Consider the following 20,606-nt stretch of genomic DNA (forward strand, 5'->3'; position numbering starts at 1 on the left):
AGGCCCTACTGTGCTTTGTCATGTGTGGGAGTTGTCATGTCATGAGTATGACCCCATAAACACAGACCACATTTATGAATGCTGAGAGGTGTTTCTGATACTGTTTAATATGAAGGAATATGTTGAAATTTATGCTGCAATAACAAAGCTTCCTAGTGAAACAGAGCCAATACTTGGGATTCTTCTGATATTACAGTCCAGATTCACCTTGCGACTGCCACACCCTAAATCACACAGGCAGGTTACATCTTTTTACATAACAGCCTACTTCCCCCGTAGTGTATCCTCTCCTCCATCTTCCCTCCTGCTGTCGAACTTTCCCAAAACCTACACACAGATACACCCAGCCCTGCCCCTGTCTTTCTCTCTTCCCCCAACACACACAGACACACTCTTCTAATCCATGCCATAGTTGATAGGTAATAGGTCTGATGGTGGGTAGGTGTCAGCCACAGAGCCCAGTCTAAGCTGTTCCAGTTTAGGACTGCCATCAAGGGCTTTGGCCTGTCAACCTGTTCTAGCCAATCAGATCTGGAGTGATCTTACTGGCTGGACACCTCTCTGTGGAGTCCTGATTGGCTGAGAGAAAGGTAAACAGATGGACTGGCCACTTGTTGAATATTTTTGTATGTCTGTTTGCCCATCCTACTAGTAAAGCCGTAGAATTCTTGGGTTAGAGCCTTATTTTCAAGCCCTCACATAAAATTCTTGTTCAGTCCAATATGCAGCAATCTCTTGTTGGCAAATTGTTGCGCAGGCAATCCAATTTGCATGTGTGTATGACAGGTGGGAATGATGAGCAAGAGAGTACATATCTGCGTATACTGTATACTCACACTGCTGGGGAGCAGATGTCAAGAAAATGCTGACACTTTCGATCACTAGTGTTACCGATATGAGGGAGACGTGGCCCACAGCTAAAGGCCCTGACATCTGTGTGTGTGTGTGTATGTAATTTAGGTGTTTGCGCATTTTGTACATGTGCATCCATTAATCTGTTTGCTGAAAGGTTATAGGCTGGGGGATTAGAGTACATGTGCATCTTGCTTATTGTGTGTGTGTGTGTCCATGTGAGCAAAGACATGTGAGCATGTACAATATTTACCACCATTGCAAGTCGCCTTGACCTCAGGGCTCAAGTTGTCCTCACAGGAGTTGGCAAATGCTTTTCAGAGGACTGTATTCTCCTGGCTTAGATAGGTCTCTATCATCAATGAAAGTGCATCACATTTAAAACTTTAGGTGCCCTTTAGTGAAGGGAGAAGGAATTTATTTGAGAAAGTGCGCCAGCAAGAGAGAGAGACAAGAGAGAAAGAGTCCACGGCAAGGACTGCCTTTTCTCATTGAGGCGACATAATTAGCTGATCCTTGTCTCATCATCCAGGAACTCTTCAGACCCCCTGTCCTGGGAGACAGCATGTGCATGAGTGTTTGCAAGAGACAAAGGGATCGAAACTCCATGACCTGAGAGATACTTGAGGGCCTCAGCTGTTAATGGCAGAATACAGAATAAGAGTACACAGAGACGTCAGAAGTGAAGTGAGAAACACTGACTGTATGGTTTGTTGGTGTGTCTCTCCCTGCAACGGGTTGTCTCCCCAGGCTTTCACAGGTGGCTGATTTCAGCCTGTTGTAATTGTCTCTTTGCCCCTTGGGCATTTGCAGCCTCCCTGATTGCCTGCTTGGAGACAGTATTTTCCACGTCTGTTGCTCTTTGCACCCCTACTCCCCACTGCTTCTCATTCCCCTTGTAGGTATAGACAGTCAGACAAGGACATCTAGCCTAAAGACTTTTTATAAGCCACCAAACAATTAAAAAAAATATTTTGCTTTCTTCACCTTGACTGTCAAGATCTTCCTAGGTGGCTTACACAACACAGCCCATGTAAAGACATGTGCCTTTTTTATTAAATAGTGATGATTTATATCTTATGGATGCAGGCAGGTGTGTGTGCAAGTGATAGGAATGATAGATCGCTTGGCTGTGTCCTATCTTCATTCTTTCGTCAGACAGAAGTCCTTCTATCTATGTTGCAATCTATCTGCATTTGTTTGGAAGTTCTCTCACTCATTTTAACTGTGATCTTTTTAGCTCGTCTACTCTCATGTCCTATTTTTTCCCCCTCCTCGCTTCACGTCTGCATGTATTTTTCTCTGCAGATGTTTTGACCGACAGGGTTATTGCTCTAGAGGCTGATGCTTGGACACTGGATAACATTGCGCTGCACCATGAGCTCATACTCAAATTAGGGAGGATATCCGGAATCCATCCCTTCACGTCTCATTTAATCATACAGGGCGGAGGGGAAACGTGTTTATGGACCTAATAGTGGTGTGTGTGTGTGTGTGTGTGTGTGTGTGTGTGTGTGTCCGAACCATGTTGTGCTTTAACTACACATTTCTAGTCTTCTGAGTAGACATGACACATAAGGTCAGGATGTGTTCCCTTCTGAGTTTGCAGGACTCTGGCTCGCTTGGGAAAACAGGCAAACAATAAAGGGAAGGAGGGAAAAGAGAGGGGAGAAAGCTCAAAGCTTCTCGCAGTCATAAAGTCACACTCAAAGCTTCCCTAATTACCCCTGCTTTTCATCTGCCCCTCTCACCTCAGCACAAATGTGTGGGTGTTGGGCCTAGAAAGTGAGGAGAGAAAGTGAGAGCTGATGGTTAAAGCAAAGTTTCAGTGCAAGTGTGCACAGGTGTGGTTCTGTCAGGTATGTGTGTATTGTGGTCTGCCTTTAAAGGTTGTTGAATCAACAGGTTTTTTGCCCTGCTGTTCTCTGACAACCCTCTTTCTTCCTGAGTGTCTCTCTCTCTCTCTCTCTGTGGTCCATGCTTTGTCAGCATTGGTTGCTTAACAAGAGCATGCTGGGTGTAGGTGGGCACCATGCCAGCTGCTCGCATGCTGGCGTGTGCGCTGCAGGGAACCCTCATATCTCAAAGATAACCCAGCTGCCAAGAGTGCTCTCCACAGAATGAAACCATAAACACAAAATTCTTCCCCATCGTCTTCTTCGCTCCAAAAGTTTCCTTTCATTTTTCTGCATCTTTGTTATCCTGCTCCCCAACGGCCCCAGTCTTCTTTACCAACCATCCATGCTCCCCAGTATTACATCCAATGCCTAAACAAATATGGGGTCTGTGTAGAGTAGACTGCCGCCAGTCTCCACAGCCACAATTTGAAATAAGAGATAAATACCCCTTTATTTCTTGCCAACACCATCTCGTCTCTCACGGAATGATTTTCTGTTTACAAATACTTTTTCTGACACTGCCTTTCACCTAGCTTCAGCATACATTATTGGTGTAGACTAAGCTTCATCAGTCTCACTGACATCGTATGAGCACAATGAGCTTGATGTCCAGGAAGTTTCGTGGTAATCAGACAAAGTCACATCTCCCAGGGCTTGTTCTCTGTCCAAGAGAATTTGGCTTTTCTGGAACACAATCCGTATGTCTGGCTGATGGGATTTGTACTCTTTTGCTGCTGATTGGTCCAGCTTGGCCTTTTCCTGTGTCCTGTCTGACTCTGCTGCACCCGTCCTTCCCAGACTGATCCCACAAGCCATAATATGTGTGTGCTAGTGTGTGTGTGTCTGTGTATAGCAGTTGACAGTCAAAACCTTTATCAGAAAATGTCTGATAACCAACAATATTGACAGAATAGTTCCATTTTTGGTAAAAATGTATCTTCCACCTTCATACCTTCATTCAATTTAGAGAGGAGTTATTGTTAAGAGAAATGATGATGGAGTTTGACCAAAATAAGGTCATGCTGGGAGAAATGAGGGAGTGTTCATAAGACGTAATATGAGGGAAAGAGGGGTGTGAACACTCTAAATTGGCCAGACTTGTCTGTGAGGGAGAGCGGCTTCCATCCGACGCCTGTGGGAGATTAGGGCGTGTGCTTAATATATGCTTTTAATTCATAAATGGATGAGCACCGTGATGTACATGTCTCTGTGTTGTGACTCACAGTGTTACTTAAGCCTAAAGTTGTGGAGTTGGCTGTCATACTCCCATCTCTCAACACCAACTCACTTCATCACTTCCCCGTTCAAATCACTTCACTTTACTCATTACACCCTGTGTTGGACCCTCCAGATCTGCTTCCTCTCCTTCTTCCTCTTTGCCTCTATGGCTCCTAGCACACCATTAAGGAGTCCCCATGGCTTTATTCACTGAACCCCCGAGTCATTCATCCATTGTATTCCAGGGGAGGAGGTACAATAAATGAGAGAAATGGACTGACAAAAAACATAAAATGTTGTTCTGACCTTGCCCATCTGTGTGCTGTTTGTATGATCCATGATGGATTATGATATCTGCTGTATTGTCTGCCAAAATGAACAGAGGGCTTACATGGTTCTGCTCTTAAATCACCCACAATGCAGTCTGTCACTGGCAAACTCTTCATACTTCATTTGGCTTTAGTAATATGATGGGATTTGTCCTTCACAAATATTTTTATACATTTATCTTGATTATCTAGTATTTTCCGCTGATTTTTTTCAGCCCACAAAATGGATTTTAAGGGTTTCTGTGTTTTTAATGGCCTAAGCATAAGGGCTTACAGAGAGTAGATTTGGCCCATAATTGAAACAATGCATAAGTGACCCTCTATGCTCGATTCATTGTAAGCTGAAAAATGAAAACAGGGGCCACACCTGCTAAGAAAAGTGGAAAATTCTTCATTAGACGTCCTTTCATCTTGGATTCCTTTCACACCTCAGAGTCAGTTCAGGGGTCTGTTTCATGTTAATCTTATGTTAGGCTAAATGTTTCCTTTCCTTTCTTTTCATGAAAATCTGGAGTCCAGTCTCTTTCTTCGGCCGTCTTTAGTTATCACCAGTTTCCACTTATATAATGGGTTATTTCCATGACAAGGCTTTTTTGTTTATCCCTAAACCACAGACTGTCGTATAGCCAGGTTTTGGAGAAAATGCCTCAATACTATTAGACTATTTTTACCATTTACTTTTCTGCATTATGCAGATAAAAAAAACAAACACTACTGAAACAAATAAACATGCATGGAGCAGTCCCTCTAAGATGTAAAAAGGATGTCATCTTACATGCTGTATGCGCATGCTGTATCCAAGAGTCAGGAGTCATTCCTACTTATGCAACTGGCATACTTTTAATTGTAGCTGTAAGTAGTTATCAATGAGTGCATTTTTTTCATGTATGACACTCTGTGCTGCTCTTTAGCGCTACACTTTATCAAAGGAGATGATGTGATTTATATACCTATAAACAAAAGGGAAATGGGGGGTGTCTGTAGATCTGTGACCCCCTTAATGCGTAGGACCAGAGGTGCTGTCCATCAACCTGTCAACAGTCTGCCCTCAGGCTGGCCCTCCATATCTCCCCTTTATGGTATTAGCCATTTGAACAACCCTTCCACCCACCCTGCTCTTCCCTCAGCCCCTCACCCACTGCCCCTGTGATCTGTCTCCTCTGTCCCTGTCCTTCTCTCGTCTGCTCATTCCCCTGCCTTCAATCGCGTTTCCCTACTTTGGCCAGAGCAGAGAGCAGTGATTCCCCCCACCCACCACCGCCACCACCACCACATTATAGCGCACCTTGAATGTCCCTGGCATCTGTGGAATTGTTTATGTTTCAGAGTATTCATATAGCTTTGCTGCCTTTTTAATTACTGGAATGCTGATAGAGAGATGGAGAACTTGCCCCCTTCCCCCCACCTCCTCCTGTCCTCCCTCTCAAGCTCATTATCCCACCTGTTAGCCCCCTGATAGGACAAGACAAGCAAATTAGGATTTGGGGCCAGGGTTCTTTGGAATTAGTGCACACACACATTTGTGATTGCATATGTGGGTTGTCCAAAGGACGTGTGGAGTCACAGTGGTTTTGGCAAACATGCAGCTCCCCAGTTCTTTCAGGTCAAATTTGTGTGACCAGCACATATGCGCGTGTTGTCAGACAAGTGAGTCATGCTCCCAGTTTAGACTTTAGACGTGTGATTTTGCCACACAACTTTGATGAATCAACAGATTGATTCATTGACTTATTAATAGTTTATTACCATTAAACTGTTTACTGAAAGGTTATAGGCTGGGAGATTGGGTGACATTGCAGCTCTCCCCTGTAACCTAAGAGGACCAGTGCTGAGTGGGAGATGGCCCTATGTACAGTATTTCGACTAATTAAAACAAGGATATGTAATCTACATGTGTCACTATGTCATATCTGTGTGGTGACCTGTCTGAAACCCAAGCCTGTGGTAGGATTAAAATGCTTTGCCTGAGAAGACTGTTGGTCAGGTCCAGTCAGGACTGTTTGCCAAGATAAGAAGGGCCCACAGTTCCATGGTATGAGAACAGTGTCTCCTACCTCATTATCACAATATCACTGCATATTCTAGCACGAGCGAGCATACACACATGCACACTGACCTCTGTAGGCCTACGTGCACATACTTAAAAATACACACATACTCATAGATGTGCATATTAAACAGTTAAACCCTCTAACCCAGGACTATACAATTGGTTTAGCATGGGGAAAGTTCTAGGTCCACACATAATGATTTTTTTCATTTTTTCTATCAAAATATTTGCATACACATGTGTAGTCGAGATCTCTACACCTTAAATTTTCCTTACAGTGCATTTGCAAGGCTGTTTGTTCTTATAGTTTGCCCACTATCTGTTATTGCTAACCTCAGTGTATACATTTTGCTTTTTATTGTAGTGTTTTTAATTATTAATCATTTATTAATTTTGCTGTATGTTAAAATGCAAGGGTTCAATTGCACTGCTATGAAAAGCTGACGGACCATTTTATAGAGCAAATGTCATAGAACACCTTTTTGGCCACATCTGAAAACTTTGATATCTTTATCTAATGGGGCAAAACACATTTCTAGGATTTTTACATGAGTAGCAAAGGTGGGCTCATATTTGTCAGCGCAATGCACACAAGACATGTTATGATTCCTTTTGAAGAAGAAAAAAATATAGTTTAAAGGAAATGTTTTCTGTCCTACACTTGTTTCTAACTGAGTTGGACATACTAGCATTAGCTGATTCTGGGAAATTATGACTAGGGATTTTAGAAATGCTGCATTTTTAGACTTCAGGAAATGCTTTGTTTAGTTGGATGGATTTTCTCACTTTCATAGAATATTTTTATGCCGTGAAGTTTAACCACACGGAGCTCTGGTGAGCTGTACTGTAAACACTGCGCACATGTGTAACTGAAGTAATGTTTAGTTGCTTTGCGGCTTGCATTGCTGTCTGCCACAGTGTCTTTTTTTTTCATACCCCCACTAGGAGTCACCAAAGTTAAAAATTGCTATGCTAAGTGCTATGCATATCGGGCCTTAAATAGTAATTGCAAATAACAATAACAAATACCTTACTACCGCAACAACAGCAGCTACCACTAGAATAACCACTGGTGATGCAGTATTAATCCATTTGTCCAACTCCTGTACACACACTTACCATGTTGATTTGTGATGGCTGCCAACTTTGATGCCCTGGCCTTAAATACGTAGTCAAACTGTGCATACATCTTTCTCTGTGTGAAAGTGGCTTAGAAATGAGGAAGACTATAGTTGTGACTTATATCATAGCGCTGCCACTGTGCTTGTTTCGACTCCGCTATTGTGGCAGCTTCACCATGGTGACACTTGAGCTTTAATTCTGCCAATAAAACACTGGGTTGCCATGCAGAATGTAAAGTGGAAATGGCTTCTTACGATTAAACCCAGTGATCTCAGAGAGTGGCCTTGGCATAGCTTTGGTGGAAACATATGGTATAATATCCCATCCCCAGGGACATAAATACATACTCAGTTTAGGCTGCTACAGGACAAAGGCCTCGTCTGCTTTGTCACTGCTGCTTTTTCATGTGTTTAATACCTTGTTTATTCTGAGCAGAGAGCTTGTCAGCTTGGCCACACAGGGCCACAGACAAAGCAGACCTATTCATTTATTCCTGTGTAGTTAGCTTGACAATTATGTGTTTTTAATTTTGGACTTCCGTAGAAATTAAAGATAATTGCTTCATGCATAAGAGTCTTACTTATGGGGAGACTGTGACATGGTAATGGTAGCCACCCACGACTGTGTGTCTGAATGGAGTGTGGTCAAATCCAGAGTCAGACTCAGTGGTCAGACAGAACAATCAAAGCCAACTGACTATCATGCAATGATAGTTAGGATTTAAAAAGCTGCTGGTTTCTTGTTTTTTGTTATCACCCTGTTTCCCAGTACGGGAAAGTGCGGAGAAAACCACAATGCGTGTACTTGATTTATCACAGAATGAGAAACAGGGTCTGTTTGAGCGTGGGAGAGAACTTGATTGAGAACAGAAAATAGCTGATGTTGAAAATGAATGATGGGATCCAGTTTGTTTGTCGGAAGGAGTGTACAGAGGAAGAAAGGTGGACTCTTGCTCCACTTCTGTACATTCAAGATGAGGGGGACGTGTTTGAAGTAACAGCCATGTAGAGACAGGGAAGTGCTCTGGATCCAGGGGCCAAATGATTCCAGATGTCAGAACATGTTCACAAGGTGGAGTCCACTTGTACAGTAGTTGTTTTTCCTTGTTCAAAAGTTCAGTCGCTTCTTTTCATTCCATTTTTCCTGGCTGTCTCCCACTCTTTTCCCTTTTTTTCCTCTTTCGTGTTCTCCCTCTTTGTGTCACTCTCTTGGCAAATAAAAATAAGATTTTTTAACAAGTACGGAATGTCTTAAGGATTTAATGAACCTGTCATAATCCCTTTGAAAGATGGTGCTCTTGAGAAGTATAAGTGATTTTTCATCTTTATTTCACCTCTTTTAGAGAACTTAATTGTCTTGATATGTAGACTGGTCTAGATTTGTGTTTACCCCCACCAAGCCTCACAGAGAGTAATATTAAACCGTGGTATTTCTGAGCTTGATAATTTTATAATAACATTATGTAATGCCATGTAACCCAACCCTCTGGGTACATCTTGTATGTGTGGCTATTGAGCTTTGTGGTCTGACTGGCAGGCAATCAGACAGACCTCACACTGGTACCATCTCTGCAGCCCCAAGAGTTTAGGAGACATTGAAATGGAACTGAAACTGTACAATTTTTCTGCTAATCTAATGCTCATTATGTGTTTCTCCTTTTTTGTGCTGTTCTTGGACTGTCTCTTGCTGGAAATCTCTGGAGGTCTTTCTTTCAGCCTACAGGCAGACTGCAACTCGTCACTCTTTGCTTTACAGTAATAACCCCTAACAGACTGATGACTTGTCATGTCTGTCTGCTTTATTTCTGTCACATGCAGTCACGCTCTTCAAACCCTAACAGGCTACAACTTTAAATGTTATGTGTGCGGTAGCAGCTCTGATCATGGCGATGGTGTTTTCTGCTGCATTATAAATGAGTTGTGCCTTTTACTGGCCAGTGGGGAGTCCCTGTGTGTCACAGACAGCGGTCATATTAGTGCAGCTGTTGAAGAGGACATGGCTGTTGTTATCCTTCTGTCTGTAGGCTGGGAGGGGTTGGACGCATACACAAACACACACACATACTCCTTTGGTAACAATCACTGTGCTAAGATAGATTCGCTATGAGAAAGGTACTCTTTATGAATGAATATGTAAGCGTTACCATCAAGCAAACAGATTTATAAAGACTTAAGCCCAAAGTGCGTGATAAATTACAATTGGTTAGCAGTTAGTACCATATGCAGAATTGTCATATAATGTGGGATTATGCTTAGATTTTTTTCATTTCATGTATGTACTGTGTGTGTGTGTGTGTGTGTGTGTGTACAATGTGGCGGGGGTATGTTGGCACCCTCCTTCTCCTGTCTCAATTTCTGTACAGTTGCTACTGCTCCTTCATGTCCTGGCATGCTTTTAAGCTGACATCACACCCGAGAGGAGAGTGTTGTGTCCAGGACACGCATACACAAACACACACACACACACACACACACACACACATACATGTACAGTCCATACAGTCCCACACAGTTGCATGCAGAAGAGAATATGTAGAGAGTTGCTGAGAAGGAGGACAAGACAGAGGGTTACAAGAATAAGTGAATGAGTATAGTGGAGGGGACGGTGGGACAAAAGGATGTGTTAGGTTGCACGGTGGTGTGTGATGATAAGAAAGAATGGCCATTTTTTTGTTCCTATGTGGTCATTTTCGATCAAATTAATATTTGCATAATTTTGAAGTAGACTCTTATTCCACAATTAACCATTCTCATAGGCAGAGGGGTATGTTGGAGAAATGGGAGAGAAAATGAACTGGGAATAGAGGCAGCTGTTTTTCAAAATTTCATGTATTTTTCCCCCTCCCCCGCTTACCCTGTGTCATTTCTGTCTCTCTACTCTGCAACAGTACCTTGAAGTGGCACTTCATTGGGACTACAGCTTCACTTGCTCACCAGGAACTGACATAAGAACTGGATGACTCAACTGTTTTGTGTGTGTGTGTGTGTGTGTGTGTGCGTGTGTGTGTGCGTTAGGCTGGTAGCACTTCAGACACCCCTGTAAAATCTGGAACATACAGTATTTGCCACAAAAAATGTGAACTTCAGGACGTTGAATCTCTCTCTCTCTCTCTTCCCCCCTCGCTCTCTCTCCCTCTCTCTCTCTAGGCAAAGACAGTCTACTTAAGTCATACTTATTGGTATGAAGAATTCATACACAATGATCCAACTGCATGATAAGGGAAACTTGACACTGGTTTCTCAACCCAACATTTTGAAACACACAAGCCACACTTTTAGGAGAAAGGGTTTGAATATTTGTTTGCATTTTGAATGCCTTACCCACTTCCCGGAGAGCTTCCAGATTATGTCATGGATGATTCCCAATTTTAATGTCATCTAAAATGTCTTCCTTTGTCTTTTCTTCTATTTCTGATGTATATTTATTTTTTGCTCTTCTTGCAGACATGTTCCAGTACCTTCTATCCTTCTCTCAGGGCCACCTTAGCTCTCTGTTGGAGGGAACCTACTCATCCGTGTCTCGCCATGCCCTACCCCATGTTAATCAACTCTTCTCCTCACTCTCCCTCTACCTCCGCGGAGCCAACGTCTCTGTGGAGGTGGCAGTTCACCAATTTTTTAACAACCTCTTCCCACTCGCCTACGCACGGCTCATCAACCCAGGCATTGATGGCAGTATGATGATGGGCGGTGAAATGGGTGACTGTCTTCGTATGATCAGGCAGGACGTCAACCCTTTTGGGCCCCATCCAGCAGTCATGGCCCAAGAGCTGGCTGGGGCGCTGGGAGCCGGGCGGCATCTGGGCCTGGCCCTGGAGGAGGGTCTGGAGGTGATGAATGCCACCGAACACATCAGTCTGAGCAAAGAGTGTGTGAAGGGCCTGGTGAAGATGGTGTACTGCTCCCACTGCAGAGGTTTGACCCTGATCAAGCCCTGCGTGGGCTACTGTCTGAATGTAATGCGAGGCTGCTTGGCCAGTGTGTCAGAGCTGGATCAGCCTTGGAGGAGGTATACCAGCTTGTTGGAGCAACTAACCCACGCCATGGCTGGGCACCACAGCCTGGAACTAGCCCTTCTGGGGGTTAGGGGGCACGTTAATGAGGCCTTGCTCTATGCGCAGCTCCATGGTCCACTCATCACTGCCACGGTGAGTACATACTAGATTTAGCTTTAATGGCACTCGCAAAAAGCCTCCAAACCTTTTTGTTTAACATCTTTGTTTTATTCATATACCTTGGCTATGGTCAGTGTTTTGATTGGAAAGATTTTGCAGGCTGCTTGTGGGTTATGGTTTTACAACAATGCAACAAAGAGCCCTGCACACTAAATTAATATTTGCACAGTGTTGAAAAACTATTCATAGAAAACAAAAGGTTCAGTCAGTCTCCTCCAAAGAAATGCAGGCTGAGCTGAGGCTAGAGAGGGAATAATTTTCCAAAATGGCAAGACAGCTAAAAATCATTATTGTTGTTTAGGTTCTGACTGTAGGGGGGCTATTATAAATTCCTCATTGACTATGATGAAAATGAGAAAAGTCATGGCTGAAATGGGGATTTGGTGCTCTTGCATCCCATGAGTACTACCATATGCCTTATGTTAAATGCGGTTTTAAGTCAGATGTTCACAACATGAAGACAGTTTCATGAACGACTGCCAGACAGGTTACTGAATTTAGAATTTGCGATTGTGTTTAATTTTTTATATTAAAACATTGTACCGTGGCTGAAAATGTTAATAGTCCTCATCTTACACACATCCCTGCATTCAAAGTAACATATCTACGATGTGCTGTCGCGGTGAAGTAATTTCCCCCACGGTAATTTGTTGGGGCTATGCGGTATTATTGCCATTTTTGATCAATGAGTCATTTAGTGCCATACAGCATATTAAATGTGTCTGTGAATCTCTTACAGCAACACTTACAGCTTCCAAGTTTTAAGTCGGGTTGCGTACAGCCCATGGTGATCTATCCTTGAACCATTACAGAGCTCCTTAGATTTGTGGAATTTTTGAAGCACTAATTTATTAATTTAACACGCACTGAAGTGTAAAGTTTGAACATTGTTGTGGTGCTTGCCATCCTCCTTGGTAGGCTTGGCCAGTAGCGCGATATTTCAATTTTGTAGTTGTCACGACAGCCCTAGATGCGATACTGGGTAGTATTTCTGTTTGCATGTCTGTAATTTATTTGATCTAAAAGATTTGTCAGTAAACACAGTGCACTGCGATCTTTATATTCATAGTACCTTATTTTTACCAAAACCAAATGGTGGAGGCGTGCATGCAGGTCATGTGACTCATACACAGCAGAAGGTGATTGGCCAAAGATTTTTGTAGATCATCGAGAAGAATGGGACTAAATTCTCACTGGCATCTCTGTCTCTCCTCTAAATGTCAGCCATGGTTGTCGGTGCAGTGCATGTGTATACACTGTTTTTTTAAATAATAAAATCAATCTATAGGAGCACTTATAAACGTGTGTCTCCCAGGACATGAGCTGGATAGTTCTGGACATCATGCTTCCACTACCTCTAGTGGCCCCCTTTACTGTGTAGGTGCCGGGACTTCCCCTGACTTGTGTGAATAATACTTGTGTTATTTCTTTTTATTCTCCCAGTCTGTGTCTCTTTTATCCTTATCCCCACCTCTCCCCAAACTCATTAGTTGGCCATGACAGGTAACAGATATGAGTTTTTATGATTCACATCCTGTCAACACCTTGAGTTACTCACAATAGCTTTCAATGATATGGACTGTGTTGAAAATGGGAAGGGAAGAACAATGCTTCAAATATTGACAGGGTCATGTAGGGTGCAGTTGTTCTCTAATATATTTAATGGGACCACTTGCAGTCTACGCTGGAACTGTTCCAATAACTGGACTGGAAATGTAAGACGACACTATAGAAGCCATAACATGCAAGCTGTTAGTGGATTAAATTAGCTATTTTGTCATGTATAGTTCAGATCTCTAGTGAACGCAATCAGACTCTCTAGTGAACGCACAAAAACAAACAAAGAAGTAGTAGTACCCCCCGAAAAATGTCAAAGTAGCTAATAATAACTGGCGATTACTAACTGTATTGTAATTACTGAATTTCAAGTTGTAATTAATAATACAACAAAAATACTTACATAAGTAAGTATAGTACTGTAGTGTGCTATAATGCTTGTCTGCCTTACACTGTGCATTAATGCTAGGCATCTACCAAAACATACCGTATCTTAGTTTCTGAAGTATTTTACAGAATTCAATATTTTTCAGAATAAAATATTCAGGTTATACTTTCTCTGTAAAAGTGTGTTGTCGGCTAAAATGCCTTCAGAACCTATGGCCATTTGATACTGGTTGTAATTTGTTTTATGTTCTCTCCTGGGAGAGTTCCTCACTTCATTACTTTGTGAAGACAGATTACAATGTTGTGCCATTACTATTATTATTGTTGGTCCTTTGGGTTTAGTTTCCTGACAACATACCTTGTGACGGCAAGCCAAATCTCAAGTCTTCAGATTCTGATATCTCATTCTGAATTTCCTGCATACAAATGCAGTGATCAGCATGCAACAATGAAGTAAGTTTGGCAAAGAATATTTATGACAAGGTATCCTTTGTGACATACCGTCTTTGTCAAGCAAGTTTAAATTCTCCCTGCAAGTAAAGTTTCATAGTGTACTAGGATAAACATAACGAATGTCTGCCTGGAAGGTGGAAAAACACATTTAACATGTATAGCAATTCTAGTGAAAAATGGTTGGCAGTAACATAAAATGGAAGTAATTTGTAGTTAATGGGCTTAAACATGTGAAACCACTGGTGTGGTCTCTTTCAAGTTGGGAGCATCACAGAGCCTAAAGAATTCTACATTAAACACTCATTAAAAACAGACATCGAAATGCGTAGACACTTACTGTATGCACACATGCACACGTAGACAGAGGAGGGTTGGTTGCCAGGCTTAGAGACTGGCCTAATACAACTATGCAGAGAGAAACCCAGCCTGTATTTTGGGTGTGTATTTACGTGTGTGTGTGTGTATGCCTGCTTGGTATTCATGGGGTGGCAGGCAAGGGAGTCCAGCACGGGGACAAGTGGGACAGGATTGAAAGGGTTCCAGCTAGGCCATACAAACTAGACCCAGCCAGCTGCGGGGAGGTGGGGGGGGGGCAAAAGAATTGTTGCTGATAAAGGAGGTGGACCCCAGCCGGACACTGGTGGCTCCCATTTTCTGCGCTCTCTTTGATTCACGTGGGCATTCACCCAGGCTAGAGAGCAAACATGATCAGCTAAGTCTACTGACTCACTTAAGCACGCAGACACACACAGACTTACCTACACACAGAATAACACAGTTCTATTACCATGTATTATCTAGAACCTGGGCCTTTTTAAATGTGTGTTTTTATAAAGCCACAGTGGCCTGTCAAGAAAAACTGTTAAGTCACAAGTGCACAACTACTGTGTCAGCATAGCCACCTTCACCCCTACACCTCTATATACCCCATTCCCAGACAAACACCCAATTTTAAACACCCATTTTCTTAATTTCTTATATATTATCCTTACTATCTTACTGCAGAGCAAATAAAGTACCTTGCTTGACCTTCTGTTGATTTTAAGTTATGCTGTATATATGAAGTCAAGCACAAAGAAGTAACTCTTGTTTTTTGCCGAGTCAGAATATTATATGGAGTTATTATTAAAGGAATTATTGTGACTGTGTGGTTTTACACTGGGATGTTATCCCAAAACCATTTTGTGGTCGCTCTCTCTCTCACTTAGAGAGCTGCAGACTTCTCAGAGTCTGCACTATATGTTGCAGTACGTCATAGGGTAGGACCTGGGTCATAACACATATACTGTACATACGCACACACATCCCCATGGCATGTGCAGGTATCAGGTTTTAAGAAGTCCTGTAAGGAGCCTAGATGTGCGGCCCACCCTGTGACAATACTAGTAGCGCACGTGAGACTGAAAGGCAGCCATTGATAGTTATGTGTGGCAGCAGAAGGATAGGTTCTGTTCTTACACATTCCTGCTCTTATTGAGATGGAGCGTGAACGAGGGTCAAAGGGAAGTGGTTATGGTTATGGATATTGGGGGAGCCTTGGGCTGGATTATGTCGAGTAGGCACAGTTAGGAGAGAATTGGAAAATATCCAGTAAAAGTGGCTACTCTTATTGGGCCCCAGTGGAAATGGTAGCTCCAATTTTTTGTGAGGTTTTCTTGTTCTGAATGCTGCCCTGTTGAATTCATCTTATACCTTAATTCCACTGGGTACGGCTCAATAATGACTCATCTGTGACGTGATTTTATTCCATCCTCTGTACGGCTTCATACCTCGCAAGGAGTGTTTCAGAAACGTTTTTTGTCTTTTATTGACTTGCTCAGATTTAGTTGATTTGATTATTTTCCCTTGATTTTTGTGCTCCTACAATGCATGAGTTGGCTACATATTTAAGATGTTTAGATCTGTTTCAATTGTATTTATTGTTGATATATAATTGCGAGTCGGTCGAGTGTTTATTTTGAAAATTGACGTATTCTCTACACCGTTTCTGTGTCTGACTTTCTGCCCACTTTGATCTGCTCTGTGCTGCTTGACGCGGCTTCCATCAAAAATAGACTAGCCATTTATTCTCGGCTGAGTAAAGTGAAGAGCCACTTCTGAAGAATGTCTGCAATCAGCTCTAGTTTCTGCTTCACAGCCACAATGGGACAGCCATCCCCGGTGGAATCCAGGCTTTAGAGTTTCTCCATCCAGACTGTGCTTGAGAGGCCACAAAACTGCTGTTTAATCACATGACCATAAAAATTATATAGATTATAGGACCTAGCGATGAACTTTATATATTGCACTTGCTGAAGATGAGTAGACTTAGCAAGAATTCATGTAAGCATGTATTCACTCACAACTTCACTCCTTTACTTACTCACTCACTGAGAGCTTTACAGTCTGTTTATGAGAAAATAGTACCAGTCAAGATTAGAGCAGTTTATATGCAGGTCTACCTTATCCGCTTGTTGGTTTTACCCCAGCTTCTCATTACAGTCTTATGGAGGAATGATAATAGCAGCCTGGGCCTTTAGATAATGGAAACAAGGGCCAGTGGGATGAATGGAAGGTTTCCATTCACCACGGCGGCACCTCAACAGACTGCAGTGGCATACATGGCAAACGCTTTTTCTTTTACTCTATCCCACAATAAAATAAAGGAATACCGTTGGTGTGAAAACAAACTTGGTTGTCATCACAGTTTCTTATTTTACATTCCCTGTGCAATTCTCTGCAACCCTGTATTTTCATGGTTTCAGCAAAATGGCAAAATGATACTGTGTATAGATCAGATTTTGTCATACGGTTAATACTGTGGCCTTTTAGGTTTTAGGGCAATATTGGATTTTTTTTGCATTATAGATAATAATAATGTTACCTTTATTGGTTAGGTATTAAATTTTGTGAATAGACAAACATAAACAAAAAAACATATTGCTCACTCTAATTTAGCATCAACTCTCACTAACAAAGTTCTTAAAGAGGTGGTATTATGCTCATTTTCAGGTTCAAAATCTTATTTAGGGGTTGTACCAGAACAGGTTTACATGGTTGAATTTTCAAAATACACCATATTTTTCTCATACTGCACATTGCTGCAGCTCCTCTTTTCACCCCATGTGTTGTACGCTCCACTCTTGAGCTACAGAGTGATGCATCTTGCTTGTACAAAATCTTTGTTGGGAGTTGCACATGCACAGTTCCCAGGTAAGGACTACTAGCCACTCAGAAGCAGAGAAGGGCGGGTCATAAGAAACAAGGTAGTGTGATCCAAATCAAAGCCGCTTCAGACTGCAACTGAAAAATGCTGAAAAATGCTACCATAGAGCAAATTGATAGACTTGACTGCTTCGTTTTCCACTGAAGGTAGTACCCAGAGATAGTATGTAGCTTGCCGTCATAGCGACGCCACACACAACTGCCGCAACGTAATGTTCAATGCGACACACACACCAGCGATTCACACAGCTTTCTCTATTTTAAGTTAAAACGTTTTAACATTCCTCAGATTGTAAAGACAGATAAGCGGTATGAAAACCTTCCAGTTGTGTTTTCCTCTGCTGTTGTTGCTGCAGTGGTCTGTATGACATTTTTGTTCCGCCATCACTTCTCGTAAAACTGTCAATATTCGAAATCTACACAGCTGATTTCTCACCTCAAAAAGTGGATTTAGTGATGAAATTCCATACAAAAACTTGGCCTCTGTCTGGCGCACGCAGTGATCGCTTGGAACCTCGATGGAGGTGAGGTGATACGAAAAAATGTACCTGGAAGCAGGTACAGGTAAAACTTTCTACAATGGAAAACCAAACAAAGGCGAGTCGAGCCAAAGGGCCTCCGCTCAGACTAGCTTGGTTTGAGGGTGTGCCTGACCCCCGCTAGCCGCTTGGCAAGCTTTATGACGCGTTTTCATTGTGACGCCATAAGTAAAGGAAGTGAAGGGCTGGACTACAAACAAGCTGTTTTCAAGCAGTTCAGAGCAGAGCTTTCTGTGGGAGATGGGAACTCCCTTTGGGCTGGACTTTTTCACTTTGCAAACCTGTTACATGCACAAAAAAGATATATAACTCAATAAAGGAGAGAGGAAAAGCCAACAAGCATAATACCACCTCTTTAACACAACAAAGTTTTTGTGTTCCCCATTTAATTAATATATGCAAGACAAGGAAATTGCTGTGTGCTATGTTATGCTGTATGATAACAGTGGTACTTGAACAAAAACATGGACATTGCTAGTACTGTAAAGATGAAGTTGTAATTGCTGTAAAACATTACTTACCCTTACAGATAGATAAAGTATTTATGCATGTGGTGTTTATTGTCTTAATTCATCTGTTTATGTTTAAATAAGCTTTCCCCAGATAATTAGCTACTTTTGAGCTATTTTTTGTAAAGAGATAGAGTCTATGGCATACACTGCCAAATGAATTCAAGCAAACTAAGATCATTACACATACAGCTAAAATGTAACTAGAGCTCATGCTAGTCCTTATCACAGTTATTTTAAGGTCTACTGACAAAAAACATTATTGAATGCTAATAATGTTTGACCAGTTACTATTGTGACCATTCATGGACATTGCATTTTACAGGGCACTTTGATGTTGGACCACAGGGATGATATATAATGTATTTTTACAGTATGTGTGACTTACTGCACTGTGTAATTCAACTGACATTTTAGATTTTGTACTTTTGTGCAGGTTGAAAAAAAACATGCTAAAATGTCTACTATGTTTCAATACAATATTAATTGCATTGTCACTATCAAATAAACAACAACTTAAGTTAACAAAAACGAATGATAACTTAGTGTGCAGGCAAGAATAGAAAGACGCAGAAAATTTTTTAACTTTTTGATATATACTCTGACATGAACTGCTGAAAACACCTCTGGAGGTCACCTTATATAAAATGATTAGCTATACAGGCTAAGGTCTTTATATATGGTTTCTGAATCTAATATGTGCGACTGTTAGCAGAAAGGTAGCTGACCCAAAATGCGCCCATGGCCAATCTATACGCTTAACCCATCTTTCTAAGTTGTGTGCGCCTTTGGCACTCCGTCTAACACTCAAGCTGACTGACTGACTTACTCAGCAGTCCATTAGCTAATGATGGTGGGTGCAGCGTCTGTTCTCCTCAGCCACCCTCACACATCTTTTGCTGTCCTTCTCATTCTCCCTTGCTGCTGATAATATGCAGCAGCCCTCAAAGACAACCAAAGTTCCTGCATTTCTTCTGTCTCAGCAACCATATGATTGGTTGCAGCAACCATCAGCAACCATATGATTGGTTGCTGGGACATTAAATTTGGATCTGAACACAAAGCAGTGGTCGTCAGTATATTATTTGTTTTTGTGACCCATGACTTGGATTGGTGGAATCATGTAATTCCAGAAATCATGTAATTACCCAGATATGTAGTTGATTATAAGTTGATGGGACTCTAAATGATGGGCGGGGCTTTCCCTACTCAGATGGACTGTTTCACACAGAACAAGAAATGACAGCAGAGAGAGAGATGAAAGGAAAAAGAAAGAGGGTTGACGGGCAAACAACTATGTTGATGCTGTCGTTTACATGACTAATATAATAATATAAATAATATCAGCTACAAATCTCTTATTCATAGGTCTTCACTATATGGGTCAAAGTCTGTCACGGGAGCAAACTGCACCTTTATATGATTAGGGCAATGCATTTAATTTGTGACAGAGAAAATTGCTGTGACATGGCGCAGAGTTTGTGCCTCCACCATGTCCGTTATCTAGTAAATCAGGACACCTCATCCTGTAATATTGCTTCTGTCAACTACCAACTCTTTCAAACGACACTGCATCTTTTTCAGAAAAAAAGACGCTTCTCTGGGATTGCTGATGAAGTCTTTTTTGATAATTTGTTTCTAAATAATTGTGCATCTTTGCAAATTCAAAGAAACTGATATTTGCCTGATAAGGCAGGGGGAGCACACCTCCCTGCCCTCCCACGGGCCTACGTAGAAAAGCCATAAGGCAGGGAGAGTATGTCCCTGCCCATCCATGTGCATACATGGAAAGGTAGAGTGCAGCAGTAAAGACCCCTCAGGGAACAGAACAGAGCAGGCATTACTAACAGAATGACATGAAAGGAGGAGCTGGGGTGGCGGCGCATAACAAGCTGCTTGTAGAGGAAGCAGCAACATTGTGAGCTGAGCTTGATTTCGTTGCCTACCTGAACTAACGCTATGCTTGATATGTTGTGAACCACTGTAGATATCACTAGAACGTAATTTCTCAGTAAAACAGGTCACCTTTGGGCTTTCTCTGCTTTTTCACTGTGGTTTCTCAATCCATTGCATCAGTACACTTGGCAACGTGGCCTTTTTACCCTTTTGTAAGCTGTCCTTCTTACTCCTCTATATTCCTCCCGCTCCCTCTCTTTCACCCTTTATGTGTCCTTATACTCCCAACAACCTCACCTGATGACTGGGTGCTCACGGGCCTGGCCTTTGAGCACCTTGCTCTGGCTAGCATTATAATATCATGCAGCTGCTGCTGTGAAGTGAACACGAATACCTACTGCATCTGTGTTATGATTTT

The 20,606-nt window shown here is 42.0% G+C and overlaps 1 protein-coding gene across 2 annotated transcripts in view; it reads left to right on the forward strand.

Annotated features, from left to right (window-relative positions):
• Nucleotides 1-20,606, forward strand: part of gpc5c (glypican 5c) — a 105,840-nt gene that overhangs the window by 14,789 nt on the left and 70,445 nt on the right. For both annotated transcript variants that reach the window (XM_038718142.1, XM_038718141.1), the window contains exon 3: nt 10,913-11,616. In XM_038718142.1, the coding sequence (XP_038574070.1) occupies nt 10,913-11,616 (704 nt within the window). The remainder of the gene's footprint in view (nt 1-10,912; nt 11,617-20,606) is intronic.

Source organism: Micropterus salmoides, unplaced genomic scaffold (genome assembly GCF_014851395.1).
Source record: "Micropterus salmoides isolate LMB-PRFRI ecotype aquatic unplaced genomic scaffold, ASM1485139v1 Ms_hic_scaffold_14, whole genome shotgun sequence".
NCBI classification, from domain to species: domain Eukaryota; kingdom Metazoa; phylum Chordata; class Actinopteri; order Centrarchiformes; family Centrarchidae; genus Micropterus; species Micropterus salmoides.